This window comes from Corvus brachyrhynchos, unplaced genomic scaffold (genome assembly GCF_000691975.1).
Source record: "Corvus brachyrhynchos isolate BGI_N302 unplaced genomic scaffold, ASM69197v1 scaffold136, whole genome shotgun sequence".
NCBI classification, from domain to species: Eukaryota; Metazoa; Chordata; class Aves; order Passeriformes; family Corvidae; genus Corvus; species Corvus brachyrhynchos.
In genome coordinates, this window is record NW_008239080.1 from 1,531,266 (window position 1) to 1,552,764 (window position 21,499).

Below are 21,499 nucleotides of genomic sequence, written 5' to 3' on the forward strand. Positions count from 1 at the left end.
CATTCCTGTTGCCTAAGTGTGACAAGCTTGTGTTATATAAAACATGATTTGTGTTTGTGACATAGAAAGGATGACAACAGGGCAAGTTCATAGCTTTTGCAAAGTCTGAAAACAACACAACAGAATTAGGTACTTTCCAATTTTCAACCTATTGATCAATTTACACTCTCCAGGCCAACTGTGTTAGAAAGTCTATAAAATGTGTTTTTCCTCTAAATGCAGAAGACAATTTGACTCTAATTCCTTAAAGTGGTGTCTAGGACTAAACCTCTTACATGTCTAGGTGTCTGCTTGAAGTTCACAGAGAATTAATTTCTTGATTTTGCCTATAAGATAGGTGCTGAAAAGGTGTTTAGATGCTCAGTAAAAAGAGAAAAAGTTATCATAATAGGGACTTACACGTTCTCCTTTGGGTCCTCTGTCTCCTGGTCTCCCCACAGCACCCTGAAAAATGGTTTTTGAGAAAACATAAACTTATCAATTAAAGGCTTTGTTGTATATTCATGTGTTAGCAGAACAGCAAGCAACTGCCCTGGACGAACAGCTGTGGTATTTGTGAAGAATAAAATACACAGAACCATGTTCTCTTACCGGAGGACCTGGCAATCCATCTTTTCCATTGATTCCCTAAGAAAAAAAAATTAATATGTTTATGTATTTTAAAAATATAAAGTGTAAAGCACAGTGTTTAGTGCAATATCAGTAAATGTTCTGAAGCTGCAGAAGCAGCAGTTTATGTGGCTACAATATAGAAATGCAAAGAGCATCAAGATGTGCATCAAATCTAACAAACACCCAACTTTAAATGAAAAATTATAGGGAAATTTGGAATGGGGAATATTTGTGGACACGTACATGCACTTTTTCAGTCCCAGCTAATCATAATACAACCATGGGAGAGATTTCTTTTGTTCTAGATATTAGCCTTGATGCTGAATTACCCTTCTGTTGTTATAGAGATTATGCCTTACTATTACGTGTCCAGATCCATCCTTTGGGCCTTAGGACTTGTAGCATGGCACAGTTTTGGTCTCCTGGGCTAAAGCTATTTCCTTCCCCAAAGAAGGTGTTTGCATTCATAGCACCTGCTGGAAACTGTTCCAGGCCCACATTATCCTCCAGAATGGAATGGGCATGATCTGAGAGTCCTAGCTGGTATGGGCCAAAATAATGACAGAGAGTATATTAACGATTGCACAATGCCAGCTAATTGCAAGATAAATGCTCTGGCAGTGTTTAATTAAGTAGGATATTTATGGATCCGCACATGTGGCAAACTCACAGCTGTTTCACTGAGAAAGGACAACTTGCATGAGCAGAGACATCAGGAATGTTTCTTTCTCCTCATATACTGCAAAGTGGAGTTTTGCACAGATTAGGCACCTTGGGCTAATTTGCTTCTGTAGCTACAGAAATTGTCTCTTCTTTCAAGGCAGAAGTGAAATGTGGAGATGTGCTGACAAGCTGCAAAGGTCTACTTCTCATGCTCATCCCCAAAACACCAAGGTTCAGGGGAGATAATGAGCCCTGCACTACCCTTGCTGAACCCCTTCTAGAATGTCAATGAGGTTTTCAAAAGCAGCTCAGACAGTGCTGACTACACTGCTGTCACACTTTTATTACATAAAGAGATCAGATTAGACATCTCCTAAGTGAACACTAAATGCCTCAGCTGCAGCGTTGCATCACCTGTATACAGAAGAGTCACGAAGTTTATTCAGTCGTGAAGCACACGCTTCTCTATCTAAACTGAAACTGAGAACCTATTCTGTCACCCCATTCTTTACTGACTGTGTTGAGTGTCTGGGTTCATATTCTCCCCCTGGAAAAAGTACAAGAGTAACCTTTATGTCAACAAGATCCAAATGACCTTCATAAGACCTTTAAAAGCAACATCTCGGTTACATTAACTATTAAAACACCACAATACCAGGAATTCTTTTCTGGATGGTTAACATTGAGCTCTGCAGCTCTGTGTGTTCTTCACGCGTTACCTACTCTAACACAAAGCAAGATGTAACGTCCTTTCTTTTGTAACTTCTGCTAAACTAAGACACATCCTTTTGTAACAAAATATATACTCAGTATAAAATTGCTTACTGGTTTTCCTTGCGGCCCTTCTGGACCAGGGAAGCCTATCTCTCCATTAGGTCCTCTTTCACCCTAAGAAAGAAGGAAACACACATATAAATCTGCATGAAAAATCTTGCATTAAGAGTCTGAAATATTTGTTTGCTATCGTAAGGATCCAGAACTCAAATCTGTACTTACAGGTTCTCCTGGCATCCCTGGGGACCCAGGAGATCCTGGCTTTCCCTGCAGAAAGAGAATAGTGCAGATTGAAATTATTAGGAAGCCAAATAAAATTTTTCTCTATGTCAAAAATAAGAGAGAATATATAGATGTGTATATATATATATGAGTGAAATATTCATGCTATTGTTCATTAATGCTTTACAAAAGGAAAGAGAAATATTTTACCAGATTTTTGTCATATTTAATGAACAGGGTCTTGTGTTAAACATTACTTAATTGCTTGGTTTTCTTTACCATTCCTGAATACTGGGACGTTTTTATGAAATTTTCTTTTACAATACCATGATTTCCATCTTGAGAAGCCATAGCCAGATCAAAATTTTTCAATATATATGTAAAATCAAGATTTTTTCCCTCAGGTATTTTCTAGTCCTGATTTTTTTTTTTTTTTAAATATGACTTTTCCACTGACTTAAGGCCCTCTCCAAATTTTCTTCACACTCTTTCTTGGCCAGTTTTATTGTCATTTTATGTTCAGCCTGCCAGAATTCACAATCCCCTCTTATGACATCCTTTAAATGCTGATTTTAAATGTCTCTTTTCTGTAGGATGCCTTTCTTTGAACAACTTGAATCTACATTTCCTGAAAGTATCCTTAGACCAGATCCTCAGGTGACTTGTACAAGTGAGGGATAAAACCCGTCAACACCAGGGACAACTCTGGGAACAGGAGGACTGAGGGCTGGTGCTGAGGAAATGGGCATCAGTGGGAATGCTTGCAGAATCTCAGTGCAAGCTTCCCTGACAACCTCAGTAATCTCAGCAAAACATCAAAGAGAAAATAAGAGGTTTATATTCCTGGATAGGCAAAAGGGTCCACTATTCAATCTAGGGAATAATGACAGGTAAGGAAGACAAATTCTTTTCCAGCAAGATATATGGATATGTCTCAAACTCTTCCTAGAGTACTGAAAAATTTTGTGTCACGTGTCTACTACTTTATTGATTAAAACTCCTCAGCATAAAATGTAAAAGCAAACACTTTATTTCAGGAGAAAATATTTTATTTCAGTGGATTTTATTAGAACTAAATATAATCAACAGAATGGAACTCCATCAGTGAAGAAGGGACCTTATTAAGTGTTTCCTATCCAACTTGAATAGAGAACATCCAATAACTTGGGATATATCCAGTGGGAAATTCATAGGAAATGAACAACTGTGATCATTCTAACCAGCTACAGTGCTATTATTAACAGTGCAAAATCTGTTTCAGAACAACAAACTTTGAAAGTCTTATATTTGCTATAAAACTCAGAGAAATACTTTTCCCCTTTAATGTGCAATTTTTTTAGGAAAACCCAATGAAATTAGGCTATTTAAGATGATGTTCTCTCTTGGAACTCACAGTAAACAGACTAAATCAGTGGCTAATGGAAATGGGAGTGCATAGACACAAACGTCTCTTTATTTCATGAAACACATATTTATAATTTAAACAGCTCCTGAATGTATTGGTAGCTGCCCAAATTTAATAATAAATCTATTTGCATATAAATAACTCCATATTGCCTCCTGAAATATGGATAAACTTTTTTATTAAACTGTGAATGCAATCTAATATCTTCATTTCCTTTAGGAACACAAATGAATAATTATAATTTCAATTTATCATTAGCTACTTTTTCTTTCACCTACAACAAAGTTTCTCGATGACTTTCAGAAATTTCTCTGAATACCACACGTAAATAGCAGAAAAAGCATTTCCCTAAAGCAAATGTTTGATCGACTCGATATGCAAATCCTTGTAGACTGCAATAACCAATGTTCATAATTTTTCTTTGTGATAGAAATACGCTCAGAAATTTGTGCATTCCCAAGAACACAAAAAACATCTTTATCTATATTAAACAGAGGCAATGAGAAGAATCTCACATTTTTAACTAAGCATATGCAGCTTCAAATTCCAGCTTTATCATGTATTCATGCCACTCACTTGTCATTTTAATAATAATATGAACCCTTGCTGCTATTAGAACTCTAATTTCTTTAGGGAAAACTCACAATCTTCATACTTGTGTATAAAGCACAAGCCAAGCACTGGTGCTCCACAATGATCGAGATTGCAGCTCAGCACCTTGCTTGACTGTTTTTTCAGCTTCTAAAAAGCTGAGCTTTCTTTAAAGAATATACATACCGGTGTCCCTGATACTCCTGGTGCGCCGGCTGGTCCACGGTCACCCTGAAGAAAAGATAAATCTATGTTTAAACGACAACAATCAATACAGAAGTTTCTTGGTGGATTCTCATTAAAACATGAGAAAGGATTATTCAGTGAGTTAAAAATGATGACAAGAGCCAGGCTAAATGCTAATATTTATCTGTGCCACTGGCTCATTTTACAGACTTAAGCAAGTAACCAAAATCCTTTGTTTAGGTTCTCTCACATAATGTTTCCCTTTGAGTCTGCTCGAGGCCTCCCTTGAAAAGAGATGGAAAGTCCCTGACTTATCTGTAGTTCTCCAAATAATTGTAATTTGTGGCCATGACAATGACCAAAATTTACACAGAGTAATTCACTTTCATATAAACATTCCCATATTTAAGATGTACTTTTCAAAGAAGTTTTTGCTTTCCTGCTACCCAGTCATCCATTTACTACAAGCCAACGTCCTCTGTTTGCTTGTGCCATGGCCCTTTCAGGGCAAAGGTTCTCGTTATAGCACACAGCCACCTTCATCTATGCTTTAAGCTAGGAGAGTGTTGTTTTTTGGCTGAAATTGATGAATTACAGGCACAAATTAATCTTTCTCAACAGAACTGGAATCCAAAGCAGACAGACAGAGCTCAACAAGTGGTAAAACTCTGCACAGAGGTATTTACCCACTGTTGACATGTTGGTCTGCAACACTCTGCTCTCTTCATGTAACGCCAGTTAAAAATGTAAGAAAAAAATCAGGCTCCTTGTTTCTTATAAATTTCTTTTTCATGTCAGAAAAGCCCTGGCACTGCTAAAACCGTATGAACGGGGGAATACTTCTCTGAGGTAAGTTTGTTACCTGGAGCAGACTTACTAAAACTCTGATAACATAGCTAGAGCAACGTTGTGTTGTGCATAAGAGCCCCGGGAAATGTTGGGATTTCTGGCTCCTGTTCTTATGAGTTATGGTGGTTTGTCTCATCCTCATCTTGTTCAGGTGCACAATGATGCTGCTAGGGATTAGAAACACTTAACTCCCCTACACAAAGTGCAACAGATGACAAGTTACATGTCTGACCTCATGTCTGGAGGAAGCAGCTTACAGGACACGCTCAACCTCTCCTGCTCTGGAGGCTGGCAGAAGTCACTCAGTGAGGAATGCAACATGCACCTCTGGAACACTCAGTGGGGAGCACTGAGTGGGGAGCACTGAGTGCCTGCAGCAGGCAGGGCATGTTGTCTGGAGCACTGCCCTCTGCCCCAGTGGTTATTCTGGACTCAGAACATGGGGTGTTTTCCCTGTATGCTGGCTATGACAGTTAAGCTAGAAATTCCTAACACTTCCCTTGAAACATTTTTTTTCTTTTCAGGGTTATTTTGATCCTTTCAGCAATGTGGCTTGCAGCACAGCTGCACCAAACACTGTCAGCACAGGTGAGGGAAGGGACATTTTATCCAGAGGACACAAAGTTCTTAAGGCAGTTCATGAAATTATCACAGAATTACAGCCAATGTTGTCTGTAGAAGATGGCATTCTGCTACACAGAGGTGCATAATCGCTCTAAATTAAAACCCAGCATGCACTCTACTGCTGGGACTGGCAGGCTCTGAGATACTGTTCACTTATTTGCACCACAAATGTGGAATTTTGACCAAATTTAGTTAAGGAAACTATATTTTTACTTTGGGAGAGGGCCAAACACTCACTTAGCTGGTTTATATGATCTGATCCATTGCTTATTCCCTTTATTTAATTCCTGTTCCCACTTTGTCTCAGTTAGACCTGTAAAACCTCCCTGTGTTTGTTCATTTTGAAATCAGACTAGTCTTTAATTGCTTGTAAATTGTAGACTTCCAGAGCAAGAACCATCTCATGTAATTTAAGCACCTAGTATAGACACCTACCTTAGATCTTGTCACTGACTGAACAAGTAGGAGGAATGCACAGTGATATTGAGTGGGAAACTTTTAATTTACATTTCTTTGTGATGAAAAATAGGTTTCAGTAAAATACTTTTGCATTAAGTCATTTAATAGCATAATTCAAAAAGCTGGAAAATATTTCATTTGCAAAAAAATGTACTCTTTTTTCTTCTTGAATTAGAAGTTATGTGCAAAATTGAACTGTATTTGCTGACAGAAAACATATTTACAGATTTTTAAAAATTTCTCTGCTAAATGTTTTGTACTTTGCTATATTTAGAAATGAATACCAAAATATTGACTTTTTTAACCCTTTATGAAAAGCTTATCTTTACATTCATAATCAGCCTCCACAATTAGAAAGCAAAAGGCTGAGAACAAGACAGATGGACGGTAAGCATAAGTTGATATTCAAGAGAGAACAAGAACCATACATAGGAAAATATTAACTATATTACTTTTAAGTATAGTAGTATTCTACCTCCTACACACAATTTTCCTTTGCAGAAAATGAAATTTCATGTTCAGTGAGTATATTATTTACACCCACGCTAAAGCAATAAAGAAAAATATAAATAAGTATGCAAGGGTTTTTCTCACAGAAACATTAACTTACACATGAAAAATAAATCAAACAAGGCTTCAGAAGACATTTAGTTGCAGATAGTGGCCACTAAGAAGTCATAACTTCTTTTTAAGAGTCCTACCTTTTCCCCTGGGAGTCCTTCCAGTCCTGGCAATCCCATTGGTCCTGGGTCTCCCTGTTTTGGGTTTTTTTTTTAATTAAAAGATTGCATCCATTAGAATTTCTTTACTCAAAATGGGGAATGTTGAACAGCAAGCAACAGGAGATTATTTAATTTGAGATCGTAAAAAAACTAACCAGTTATCAGGTAAACAGATTTTGTTATGCCCTGTTTTACTAATCTGCAAATTAAGCTTTTCCCAGAGGCTCTGTGTGAGTTTGGTTTAATTTTGGTTTAATTTTGATGAAAGATGTAATACAGAAGACTCTATTCCAGTGCTCTTGCAAGCCAAGGTCACCTCTGAAGCACCTCCAGGCAGTACAGCCCTGGGCTGTAAGCATACACTGTCAATCAGAGAACCAAGCTCCAAGCAATTCTGTGCTCTGTTCCCTAAAAAAAGGTTACTCTGCAGCAAGGGACACACATGCTGGATCCCTGGATAGGTCTTCAAGTTTTGAAAGAAAGCTGTAAACATGCTCCACTGGAGAAATCAGCTTATCATGTAGAGTGGAGAGGTCCTTTTAATTATTTTTTGAAAGAAAATTGGTAATTTACCATGGACATTTGAACTACAGCCAACAATTCCAGTATTTCAGCAATTCTCAGTTAAATCAAATCATGGCAAATTGCTGTCTGGATTTCCTGAAGTCTCTGACAAATCTCAGTTTTCCCACCTAAACTCTGGTACTTGGTGTTTTCTGAGTAGGAAGTGGATGCTGGCTCAGAATGATGTATTCAGCTTCCAGGCATTATGGTGAAACAAACAAAAAAAAGGCTTTGTGAATTTATTTGAAAACAGATTACTAAACTGTTTTAGAAAACTGTCTCACAACTCCCCATTTTTGCTGTCAGTGCTGAGAGGTTTTGGTTTGGGTTTCCTATTGTCCTTGAGAAGTACCATGTGTCAAACTACTTGGGGAATTCTCTATCAAAACCAAAAAATAGGTACATACCGCTGTTCCAGGATCTCCTTTTGGACCCTGCAAAAAATAAAACCACACAAGTCACAGTTAAAGAAGAACAGTTACACAATAAGATGTCGATTTCAATGACTGAATTATGAATACACTTTGCTAATGCAGCGCATTTGAAATCATGATCAATTCCAGCCCTCTCAGCTGATTAATTTAGTATAAAATCTTAGTAATATTTTGGGGTTTGTTTTACTGTTCCAGAATACAGAGAAAGACAGCTCTGTTGTTTGGTGCCAGCCCATGACTGTGGTTACCAAAGAGACAATCACTTCAAAACAGAACTTGCCTATGATGCTAAAACAGAGGAGAATGTAAATAAGTGCACAGAATTTTTGGCTCCATAGAACCAAAGCAACAGTGTCCAGCTGCAAGGTGCTGCATTTGCAGTGTGAAAGACACCAGCCCTGTATTACACCCACAATATAATTCTTTGTTTTACATATTTTTCTGCACTGTAGCTACATGTAGTGAACCGGTGAAAGAACTCAGACCAGAATTCGTGAGCTTCTCATTTCTGGCACCAAATCTCATCCACTAAAAAACTATACCTTCACAAACTATAAGTAAAATATTACACATTTTTAGATATAAGAATACTTTCACAAAAAGTCCAATACCAAATTATGTACCATTTCAGTAGTCTTTACTTGCTAGGATGAAATACTTTAATCAAAATAAATAAATAAATAAATTGCTCTCCAAAATGGGCTAAAATGCTTGGCTCATAAAATCACAGACATTGTTACATACCAATTGTATCCTTATTTTTTCAATCTTTCACGAATAAAATCAAAAACTAACCATCCTCTGTTTCTATGTCAATTAGCTACTAGAAATCAGATTTCTGGTAACACTTACTGGAGGTCCTGGTGGACCTGGGTAACTTGCGACACTCACGCCTCCCTGTAACAGCAAGTTTAAAAGTTGAGTTGGGCTAAAATTAGGTGGGGATTGAAAAAAAAGCAATTAACATTAAAGAGAAATACCTGCAGTTTATATAAGCTGCTCATTCCATTTCTTTCATTGTAAGGCATACCCTTTAAAGCATAAAAACCAAGTAAGTGTCACTTATGAATTATTAAGGCAGCACTATTGCCCTGTTCAAGTCCAGTACTTCAGCAAACCTGTGGTATCCTTTTTGTTCTCAATTTGTCAAAGATTCCAGATTTCAGAAGAATGTAAGATACACACCAACACAGCTTGGGACTTCTTTTTTTAAAAATATAAACCAAGAAACCTGTAAATGAGTGTATGTCATATTTTGATATTTAATATTATAATTCTCCAGAGTAAATGTTGTGTTAGGTACTATTCCAGTTAATTTGGAGTCCAGTGAACTCCACAGACTTTCTCTAGGTTGCCTGGGTTCTCTGATCTCAGGTATACAAGCTGTCAATTTTACTCTAATAATATTGGATACCAAGATTAACTAATTTGAGCAGATTTCTAAAATGGCTTTAGTGATCTGAATTTACTCAGTGATGAATTGCAAGGAAAAAAAATCGAACACAGAAACCTTTTGAAAAAAGACACTGTTACCTTCCTGCAATATTTATTTTCATTAGATCAACAGTCAGTTCTTTATATTACATTACATTTTACTCAAAAGTATATTGTTCCTAATCTAAATGCAAGATATAAAACAAAATGTCTCACCGGAGGCCCAGGTGGTCCAGGTTTCCCAGGAGAACCTTCACTACCCTAGTACAGCAAGAGATTGATGTAACTCATTTACTGTAACTGGCCACATCTATTCCACACTCAAGCTATGATGACCATAATGACAATAAACAAGAGATACAGTCAATAAGAGCAGGTAATGTCAAGAATAAATTCTCCTGCAATGTTCCTGCTTAAGCTTTAGGGAAGGCATGAATCATTACTTTGCACTAGTTTTTGTTTTGTTTGTTACTTGCTGCTTTATGTGTAGTAACTTCCTTATGGCAAAATAGCAGGGGTAACCTGGGCTGGGAAACATATCATATGTACCAGGAGGGAGAAGAAGAAGAAGAAAAAAAAGAGTTGTTAATAATCATTTCTAAGCAACTGGCAGATAAAAGCTAGCATTCATTTTATGCTTTGTATATTATTTTGCAAAAGCCAGTCCTCAGTTGATCATTCATATTCAAATAAAGAAGAACTAAAGTTTCAGAAGTCCAATTTACTTAGAAACATATTGAATATAAATTAGGATTTTTTTTAAGGAATATTCCTTATTAATATCTCTATTATGAATACCTTTTTGTTTTTTACTGTAAGATATTCATCCGTTGTTACCCATATCTCTGGCCTGTTCTGCTGTTGTGAACTGAATTGATTATTTTTCAAAAAGCAGAGCTGCTGAGACTTTTCCCCAGGAGAATCATGGGGTCTGTGAATAGTAGAGAGCTTCAAAGGTTTCAACTTAAGATTTCCCAAACAATCTTTTCAAAATCTCATCACTACAATTCAGATAAATACACTGTATAATTTGGAACAAGTCTGTCAGAATTTTTCACTGACTTCGTTGGATCTTATTAAATGTATGTCAGTGAGACACTAAGTCACAAATTTAAAATTACTATGGTGTCAAAAATCAAGTTAAATGTTCAATGCCAGTAATTATCTCAGCAGAAAAATACAATTCTTACTAAACATTTATATTAGGATAATTTCCAAATGCCTCTGCTAATGGTTAGAAACTGCCAGCCTCCCAAGAGTGGTTTGGAGAGTTCCATGGGGAATTAAAGTACTATTATGTTAGAAAGCACATTATGTGATCAATTCTCAAGTGCGTCCCAGATGAAGGAAGGAGGAGAAATTTACTGGGGCTATATTTCAATTTACTTCATTACTCTTCAGCCATATGACTTCTGCCCTTTTAGAAGGATGAAACACAAGCTGTAGAGCAGGAGCTTCTCATTCCCACCTGTGTGGGAATTGCGAACTAGGAACTAGCAAAGACTTGTGTTTTGCCTTCAGTTACATAAAAAGGAAATAAGTGGAGCAAATTTTTGTTACTGTGATCAGCAAGGAGACAACTCTCCAAATTTTATGCTGAAATAATTTCAGAGCTTTACAAAATAGTTTTCTTTCTTACTCATACCAAAGTTTTGTAGGGAATTAGGATCCCACACATGGATGTGGCAGTGCTATTCCTGGAAAATTCCAGAGTACTACTGAGAAAAAAAAAATCTGTATTCTTACACAAAATGTAGAACTTGTCCCAGAAAGTATTTTGCAGCAAATAAAGCTTGTCTCTTCTGTATTGCACTGACCTGAGGTGCCCAAGAAATTAATTTGACCTCTTAGTTATAATGGATAATATCAAGTTCCTGATAAGAGTGCATAAAAGTTTGAAAAAAAGCAGTGCTACAAGAGTGTAAATTAAGTATAAAGGAAGCTTAATAACTAACACCCAATAACTTTCAGTACTTGTGTAATTACTTTTGAGTATAATACTGGTAAAAGAATGAGAAGCACAGCAAGCAGTTGCTAGTCATATTCTATTCCAGAAACATACTTTCACTTTCCTAAACTTTATATAATGTGCTATACCTGACGAAAATTCTCTGCAACTTAAATATACCGCAAGGACTGCACTTCAAGATACAAGCCCATATGCACAGCATTGCTTGGGAAAAGTACTTGTATTGAAACACAAGCAAAAATTTGAAATGCATGCCAAATTCTTGTTACACTCTTGGACTTGTTTAAAAAAGCCCAAAACACACTGTAATGGGATTGCAAAACCTTCACGGACCTCTACCAAGAATTAAAAGAAGGAATACCTTTTCTCCTTTTGCTCCTGCTGGACCCGGATGTCCAGGTCTTCCTGGGACTCCCTGCACAACATGGAATTGTTTATATAAGTTAGGAAGAATGAAACACAGTATTTTTGCAGTGTCACTAAGTTTTTAAAACATGTGCTTTTTGAAGGTCGTGTAAACTTAATTATGCTTCTCCTTCAGGTTTAAATATTTCTCTTCTCTTTGACACAACAGCTGTGTCCTCCTGATAAGTCCTTTGAAGGGTAAAACTTGTGTTTGCTCTTGCATTTTCACCTTGGCAAACTAAATGTGCTGACCCTAACTGGCACATCTTGATACAGCTGAGAATCACGTTTTACTGCTAAATGCCAGTTTATTGGCACATATTCCACATTAAACTTCTTAAATGTGCTACAGTTTTTGAAAGAAGTATTAGTATTGTCATGAAACCTAGGAAAGAATAATGATCACACTAACTAAGGTGATTCCATCCCATATGTAGAAAAGAAAATTTGAAAACATTTAAAAGAGAACTTTTTCTCAGTAATACCAACAATTTTAATGATATATTTCCGTGTCTTTAAATATGGTCAGCTTCTTCTCATACTTCGTTTTTGAATTGTGAAACTGAGTAATTACTTTGTTTTGGCACCAAGTCTTTTTTTCAGAATGACTAGCTGGAATTATTTTTAGATTTTATTGCTAACATGACGCTAACTTGGGTAAAAATACATAATTCACTGCAAGTTTGCACATTATAAATCATTTAACCTCACAGATTCTAGTAATGTCAAAACTTCAAACCTGTTTAAGTTACATAAACTTTGGGTCCAGACAATTATGGTATTTTCAGTAACATCAACACCAGTATAGTTTACTTTACTAGAGCCAGAATGGGTAAGATTTTATTATTACTCTCCCAAAGACAAAAGAAAGGACAAGAAACTAGGTAGTTATAGCAACTCCTGCAGAAATAAATTAGATCACAGGTGATGCCAGGCACTTACAGATGGGCCGCTTGGTCCTGGTATACCCGGCAGTCCAGGAGCACCTTGAAGACCCTGGAAATTAAAAGAGCACATGTCTATTTCCTCTCCCACTTATACCTCAAAAATACTTATATTCAGCATGTTTAGCAGTACTATGACTATATTACAGTGCATTTTCTTCTAAAATGTAGACGTTATTTTTAGTAATGGTTTAAAAGTTGTCACCCCACCAGGCAGGGAAGAGAATCAGGTTATCCTTTGAACCAGGTTAGAGGCAGCTCCTTGCATGAGTGATAAACACCACTTGTCCTTCAACCTTTCACATTGTTAGCTTATATTTTGTAAATAGTTTTGTCTTTAGTTGTGCAGATAAGAGGAGATGACTAGCTTTTCCTTAGAGACTAATTTTCCATTTTCTTTTACTAAAAGGCTTTTTTTTCTGGTGAGAAGACATTTACTCAGGCTTCTCAATATTACCCAATGCTATCTAAATGAAATGGCGCTTTCTGCCTCATTTTTGGTTTGGCTTTTTTTGATAATTGAACATGACATTTTACATAATATTTAATGATCTAATTTCCTGCTTGTATTCTGTTTGATTGTCCCAAAATCAATGGACTCTGGTATCCAGTTACTAAACATACAGCTGTGCAACTCACAGAGATGGGATTTGGGAAAATCCTATATGTCACTGAAAGCCTTTCCTCTGCCACGCCAGGCTTAGGTGCAATTTTAGACATGTAAAAGTCATGCACTAACGAGAGCTGATGTTCTTGGTTCTCTCTATAACCCACAAAGAGAAATAGATACTTCCAAGCAATGATTAATTTAATCTGTCCATCCTTTGACAAGAAAAATCCCCTCAGAAAAGGTGTATTTCTCATTTTAAACGCAGTGTTTAAGAAGGAATGGCAAAGGAGGCAGCCTAGAAAATCACAGAAGTCAGCAGCCTGGAAATAGGTGCTCAGAGGGAGAGACTGAGGGAAAAACTTCAGAGAGAAATAAATCAACAAAAATGTAGAGATGGAGAGACATTGATTTTCCTTTTTTGCTCCTGTGCACAGAGGACATTGATCCACCTCTGCAGCTTTTCAGAGTGGCAAGGTAACTGCTAAGGTGCTCTCTGTTCCTTTTGAACTCCTTTACTCTGATGGTACATTTACATGGAAAATTAATATGAAGCCAAAGGAACATTTTCTGTATTCTGACTACTCATATTAAAAAAAACCTCCTCTGAAAAAAAGAAGTGCTATGAAAATGAAGATAACAAGTTCAGCAAAAGGGTGACTGGAAAGCATATGGAAGTTAACGAGCATATTTCAAAGAGCTTCACGTGGGCTTCTCACACGTTCTTCCCAATTCTTCCCATTCCAACAAAATAATATAAATAAAAGTTTTAAAATTTGTAAAAAAAGTTACTTTTAAAACCTCTTCATACATGTTTCTGAAAAAAAGATCCACTTGCACCCTCATGATGTCATATTCAAAAGCTGCTCTAAAACATCAAAAATATCAGAGCTAAGGCAGCTAACCAGCTCTCAAATGGTGAGGAAATGTGTAAGTAACTGACTTATTAACACAGCATTAATGACAAACATACAGTGGTTTTTCTCTATACTCCTTTAAAATATCTGCCAGTCATAAACTTGGTCTTACCTTATTATTACCTTCTTAATTCCCTGCAATATCTTATTTGGGTCTCAACTGTTTAATAGTATTTGAATTGTCAAAATTGTTTTGCTAATGCTTCATCCTGCTAGGGTTAACTGGTAGAGGTATCCTATATGGCTCACAAAGCATGTGTTACTTTCCCATTTATTTTTTAAGTAAAATTCTGTATGAGATTTCCTTATGGCTGCCCCATCCTTTTATAGAATATGTTCTGAATTCCATCTCAGGAGGCACTTGCTTCTATAAGAATCAGAGACATAATAAGCTCTATATATCATGTAAAACCAAAGGAAAAAATAAGCATGATACTTTAGGCTGACAACATGCTAAATTCTGGGGCAAAACAGTAGCAGGAACTGCATCTTTTTTTTCCTCATATAATTTTTTACTTTTGTAAGCCAAGCATCCTTCTGAACAGTTTTTTTTTTTTTAACTAGTCTCTCATGCTACTACTCTTTAAAAATTCTTAAGATATCATGGCCTTAGTGACAAAGAAACGTGAAATTCTTATAAAGAATTGCAAACCCCTCAATCAATACACTCTAAATTGCTTTCATATTTTCCAGATTCTGTGTCTTGCAACCAGCACTCCTACATGACGAGAGAGTAGTATGTGTTTAATGCAGTTAAGTATTTCAGGGTTTTGAAGTGTTCACCACATATTTTTTAATGGGCTACTTATTTTAACTCCTCAGTTGGCTAAGACCACTAAGAAATTAATTTATTTATCCAGATTAATTTGCTTAACAGTTTCTGCTCTGGTGATGTTCTTTTTTTTTCTTTTTTTTGCACAGATATTGCTCTTGAAATGTTAACTGCAAATATTTCAATTTAAAATGAAAGCCATAGCAGCTATTTTGGATTTGGCACCAGAAGTCATTTGGGTTTTTTCCTTCTCCATAAAGACATAAAAATAACTCCAAGAATGTAATATGAGATGCAAAATACTCTAAATACTTTAAATTCAGCCTATTCAAATATTTTTCAGTTTCTACCTAATAGTAGTTGCTGCTATTACTATTCCCATCAGATTATTTGCTTAATGGAAAGTTTTCAAAAGTGAATTCTAAAGGGGAACCAACAAAATGAAAGCAAAGATGTTATAGACATGAAGCATTTTCTGAAAATAGTTGTCATTAGCCTATTTATTGCTCTATCCTATATCCTTAAAAATTAGCATGTAAATGTATGTGAGGCTTTAAAATATACAAATGAGCAAAAATTCGCAGACAAAAATTAAAGGGTGTTATTTAATTGAATAATAACATTTAATCTTTCTGAAACATCAGAATTGAGGGCTATTTATAGCAATACATGACTATCTCAACAATTTTAAAGAACTAAATAACATTCTGAGCATTTCATTTTCAGTCTAGGTCTTTACTCAGTTCAGGTAAGAAGAATGCAACTGCTGTAGAAATGAAGTAATTTTACCTCATCACCCTTTTCTCCTGCAAGCCCAGGAAATCCACGTTCACCTTTGCTTCCCTATGAAAACATAACATTCAAACAAATACTTCCTATTAGAGAACAATGAATTTCATGCTCTGTAGGGCATTTTATGACCCACATTTAGTATATGCTAGCATGATGCCCTTACAGCCATAGTGCCTAAAACAGAAAGCAGAGGCTCAAAATTATCTGAAAGCTTTAAAATATACCTTCCATCAAGGTGAAATGAAGTGACTGGTTTGTATCTAGGAGGCAAACTAGTCAAAAGGCCTGATGGAGACATTAGCACCAAAGAGCTTAAATGCTTGCTGAAATGGAGAAAGTTCACTTCCATGGAATTAGGCTCAGCGACAGGAGATATCTATATGCCAAACCATGTGGCTTTTGATCCGATTCCAGTGAAACAGGACTTTGATTGATGTCAGTGAAACTTCAAGTCCCAGGGAAATGGCTGCATTACTCCCATGGGAACAGCAAAGGCACAGGGTGGTCCAGCTGTGTTGCACACTTGAGGGAGACATGGGAGGTTTGCCTTTTCACCGCAGGATTCTCGTGTGAGTGACTCACCTAAAATGAGTCTATAGATAGCAACGCACTGCTGGACAGTCCAATCTGAGCCAGCTTTAATGGAGGCATGACACAGAAAAACTATCCAGGCCTGGGACTCAACTCAGGCTATTTTGCTCACTCAGCCTAGAGAAGAGGCAAACTGACACATGAAGAGGCCTGAAACAAAAATCATTTGAACCTTTAGGCTGCTCAATGCCATAGGGACAAAAAGTCAAGTCTGGTAAAGGGAAGAATCTGACCTTTTGCTTTTAACGAGCAACCAAGCAATGAAAAGTACTCTCCTCAAAACTTACTTTTGGTCCTTCTCTACCGGGAATGCCTGGAGGACCTCTTGTGCCAGGATCGCCCTGTGGAGCAGACAGAAAACAAAGTGACAAATAAATATTTTTATGACATTGATCTGATCCATGCAGACTGATCCATACACACTGTTTCCTTCCTGCCTTTCTGACCAGCCCTCAATTTTACCCCAAAGCCTTCTCTTCAGTCCTTGCTTTCTTCTAAACCATATATTTGTTCAGGGAGACTTCCTTGTTTTCCTTCCCCCCTCTCACACTCTATACTCGAATCGTGCTAACACGTTTTTAGCTTCGCTTTGGATAGTCCCAGACGCACCTCTGTTTAGGTTCGAGCAGACCATCTTCCTTTTAAGGATTAGGTGGAGATGAAGGCTACTTGCTACTCTCTGCAGCTTCAAATCTACAGTTATTTAAAAGTAAATGACCCCAGCATTGCTGAGAGAAGCATTTGCCAGCTAAATTACAGTCATACAGAAGTACTAACCACAAAACACCAAGAAATGAAGAATGAAGCATAAAGAATCAGCAAGAGAGAGAGCTCTGAAAAGAGCATGTACAGCAGAAAGAGAGTACAATTACAAACAGAAAGAAAGACCTAAAATAAATCAGATTTGGAAATGAGAAAGTCAATAAACCCTAAGTACAAGTATTAATAAAGGGCAGTAGAAATGATGTGTGTGCTTTTCATATTGAAATCCTCCCGAGCACAATTTTCATTTCAGAATATTGGAGAACACTCAAAATTTCATTATTTTTCAAAATAATGTCTTAGGAAATCTAGACTATTTTCCCCATGTGGTATATTACTGAAGTTAATGCTACAAAATAAGGTGGAGAACAGGGCATATTTTTAGCAATTCATACTGTGGACCGGATGTGCTGAATAGGCACTTCCTGGATACTACCTCACATGCTGTTCAAACACTATTTTGCATAATTTCTGTAAAATACATTTTACTGTGTATCTTTAAAAAACAAAACAAAAAATCAACAGAAAAATCACAATACTATTCTAGGCTAGCCCAGTAAATCAAAACTGAACCTATAGAAGCTCTCAACTGCACATGTTTGTTTAAAAAGCATGTTTATAGCAAAAAAGGATGTTTAATCTCTGAAAAATTTACCTTCAGTATAGCACCCATGTCTCCCACAAGTGGAAGTGCAACCTGAAATTAAAAAAGGCATCAGCAGTTAATGTTTTACTCAGCACTACTAATTCTGATGTTTTCATTGCTTCCAAACTTTATATTGTTACACATAGAGCTGATTATATATATATATTTGTTGAAGCTATTTTTTAATGAAAACTCGAAAGAAAAAGCAGGTTTTCAGAGACAGTTAAATATCACAGTCTATCCAACCTATCAATTGTAATTCTTCACTACAAATTCAATGAAATTTCTCAAACCCTGACAACAGCATAACTCCTGAACATATTAATATTGTTGGTTTTGTAGCGTATCAGCAGCAACTTAATGTTACTGGAATGTCTTGTATTCTCACCAGATTAACGTCAATTGTTTTCCTCCTCCTTTCTCCTAGGCTTTGACTCTACTGTCAACTGTAGCATAAATTCTGGAGATGCCAAAGCTAACTTCAGTAAGTTATCTCAGACACTGGGAATAATACAGCTACAGCAACATGAGCAACATATGGAATATTTTTTCCTGCCTTTAAACATTCATAATTAGTGTGTAACTCCTTGGTGCCACTGCTAAACTGCTACCAATACCAAAGCTGACCCATTTAAAGAACAGTCAGTGGATCTATACTGTACTGAAGCACATACCAGATTTCCAAGACCTGCCATTAAACATATATTTAAAGACTCCCTGTGAAAAACTCATTGTCCCGGTTATCATCAGCTTCATTCACAAACAGACTCTCCAAGGACTAATTCTCATTTAATCTGGCAATTGCTAAATCTAAAATCATCCTGGGCATACTATAAAATTAGACATATTCAAAATAAGTTAACTGGTTTTGTTCAGCCTGTTTCAATTCTTTCTATCTTGAAGAAGAAAAATAAAACATAAGCACTTTTTTTAGCGTATTCTAAAAACTGCCAGTTAATAACAATGAGTGTCAAATATCAGCTCAAGAGACACACTGCTGAACATAATTAACCAGAAATATGATCAGGAGTACACCATCTACAGGGTGGCATAACCACCTTTGAGAGCATGCTGAGGTGTTTTTTAGGGTAAGACAACACCATCTAGCACAATTTAAGGTCATGGTTATGTAAGGTGTGAAGTTTATCCTCCACACAGAGGTAAACTGTACACAGACAGGATCACCTGCTCTTAAATCTTGTGACAAGACTTGAAAACAACAACCTGCATGGCCTGACTTTTCACCCTTCTCCTTATGATAGATGGGCTATTACTGTGTCACCTGTTGGTCTTCTGACTGGACTAGAAGCATAATTTCCTCAGTCTCTCCTCTTTTCTAATGTTTTTATTTTAGCTGCTCTATCACTGTATGGCACAGAACCCCAAACCCTCAGTGTGAAAGGGTCCTAACCCCAGCTGCAAAGGGCATGCATGTACGAGTGCAAGCAGACAGTCCTCGTGCCACACAGCTCCTCCTCTCTGTGTGTAAGGCAATTCCAGCCTGACTGCAAACACACTCTGTAGAGCCATAACTCTGTGTGCTCATCTCTGAATAAGTGTATAATATATGCTGGGATTTTGAAAATGTTAAAATGGCCCTAATTATCCAGATTCACTCCTGCTTGCTACATCTTCATTCAAAAAAATGTTCTTTCCAAAGAGAAGAGTATTTCAAGAGAGCAAAATGCCATAATTATGCTGTTTGTGAGTTTTACCATTTAGACCTGTCTGTTTAATAGCAGCATCAAATATTTTACTTACATTTAGTTTACAATGTGCTGTGCCTTCCAGACATATTCTACTTCAGAATTTTAGGTTTTCCTTATTAAGGCCTTTATCCTCATCTCTCTCGAGTTAAATCTTATTGACTTCAGACAGCCTCTGAATTTTGATTATATCTTCAAAAACCAAGCAATCTTTCCCACTCCAATTTCAGAGTTTTATCTACTTACCCAAATCAAATTAAGTCACTGAAAATAACTGAGCATGGGAGAGACCTCTCTTTCCAAGTTTGACAATAATCTGCTGAGAGACACTCAGATCCATGATTTTTGATAAGCATTAACTACATGGTAACTAATTCTAAGCATTTTTTCTTGCTTAAAGAAACATCATGAAGACAGGCTCAGTTTTATTGGGGCCAAGGTACATAACATGACGGTTTTCCTGTCTTTCCCAAGGAAATATTTCCACTTTATCTTCATATCACTAGTTCTTCTAGACTTGCTATGCCATCTCACCTCATATAAATTTAAAATATTTTCACTAAAGCAAATACAAAAGCTTTCCCTGTATACATACAGGATCACCTGGAGGGCCTGGTAGTCCTGGCTTTCCATCTCTTCCTGGAGTGCCCTAGAAACAAACGTAAAACTTGATGGCCTTAAATCATTTATGAGGTACACATTATTTTTTTCTTGTATAGATATAAAACTGTCACTTACATTAATTCCAGGAGTACCTGGAGTTCCTGGTAATCCTGGAGGTCCCCTAGGACCCTAAGAGCACAAAAGGTCATTTAGGATATAAGAATACATTTCCTGCAAAATTCTTAAAATAAAGTAACGGTTTTTGTATTAAAGAGAAAATTTTACCCTACCTGCACACCTGCTGATCCAGTTGGACCTATAGGACCCTGTAAGAAAATTCCAAATAATCAGTAATTACACTTTCTGAGATAAGGGAGATGAACTTCATTAAAAAATGCTGAATGTGGGATATTTGTGCAGTTTTCACTTCGAGAAAGGCTTGCTTTAAGGTTTGGCTTTAAATCCAAATCTAATTTTGCCAAAATGAGAGACCTCAAGACTTTGTGAATGCTTATTTTTTAGGCAAGAAATTCCAAAAATTAATGATCTGTGGTGAAACTTGATATTTAGCGAGGAGATTAATAAAAAAATCTAATGAGCAGTTGAATAAAAATTTAAATATAAGTGGGCAATTTTTAAAACTCAGATTTAAAAATATTGTAACAAAAAATTATCTTTAAGGATTATTATTTTAGATTAAGACATTCAGGGTGAATGTCTAGTCACCTTTCACAAACATTTTCTCCTTCTACTGGAGCACTGTCCATAAACTGATTTGTGTCAGCTGATAAGCATTGGTTGACTGAAGAGAGATTGCCTCAGTCACTGGAGTAAAACTCCTGCAATACCATGGACCACCTACTGGCTACACCATCAGCATCAGCAAATTTTTTTACTGGATACTCTGAAGACACTGCAGATGACTTTATTTAAAGGCATTAAAAAGAAAGAACCCTGGGAAACAAGCTGAATAACTGAAACAGTTATTGCTGTACAAATTATTTACCATGAATGCTTTAGATGTCTGCATCAGCTCCCTTTAATTTAAACTGCACAGCAACCCTTGAGGCAAACTGGGAGTTGGGAGTTTGTTGGGGTCCCTCCCCTGCCATGGAGCCCTGGGAGAGGGGCCCTGAGGGCACAGACACGGGGCTTCCCTGCCCCTGCTCAGCCTCGTTCCCATTGGTTGGTTTGTGTTCCCTGCGCGGGCAGAAGGACCCTTGGTCCCGTGACTGGAACAGTTCCT

The 21,499-nt window shown here is 36.8% G+C and overlaps 1 protein-coding gene across 7 annotated transcripts in view; it reads right to left on the bottom strand.

The window, feature by feature from the left end:
- COL19A1 (collagen type XIX alpha 1 chain) overlaps positions 1-21,499 on the bottom strand; it is a 181,402-nt gene that overhangs the window by 13,210 nt on the left and 146,693 nt on the right. For 6 of the 7 annotated variants that reach the window (XM_017739316.1, XM_017739312.1, XM_017739314.1 and 3 more), the window contains 18 exons: positions 20,544-20,579; positions 20,389-20,442; positions 20,246-20,299; positions 17,954-17,995; positions 16,824-16,877; positions 15,943-15,996; positions 12,856-12,909; positions 11,870-11,923; positions 9,756-9,800; positions 9,086-9,136; positions 8,958-9,002; positions 8,079-8,105; positions 7,087-7,140; positions 4,454-4,498; positions 2,272-2,316; positions 2,101-2,163; positions 592-627; positions 400-444 (listed from right to left, as the gene is read on the bottom strand). In XM_017739316.1, the coding sequence (XP_017594805.1) occupies positions 400-444; positions 592-627; positions 2,101-2,163; positions 2,272-2,316; positions 4,454-4,498; positions 7,087-7,140; positions 8,079-8,105; positions 8,958-9,002; positions 9,086-9,136; positions 9,756-9,800; positions 11,870-11,923; positions 12,856-12,909; positions 15,943-15,996; positions 16,824-16,877; positions 17,954-17,995; positions 20,246-20,299; positions 20,389-20,442; positions 20,544-20,579 (858 nt within the window). The remainder of the gene's footprint in view (positions 1-399; positions 445-591; positions 628-2,100; positions 2,164-2,271; positions 2,317-4,453; positions 4,499-7,086; positions 7,141-8,078; positions 8,106-8,957; positions 9,003-9,085; positions 9,137-9,755; positions 9,801-11,869; positions 11,924-12,855; positions 12,910-15,942; positions 15,997-16,823; positions 16,878-17,953; positions 17,996-20,245; positions 20,300-20,388; positions 20,443-20,543; positions 20,580-21,499) is intronic. The other variant, XM_017739315.1, reaches the window with a different exon arrangement.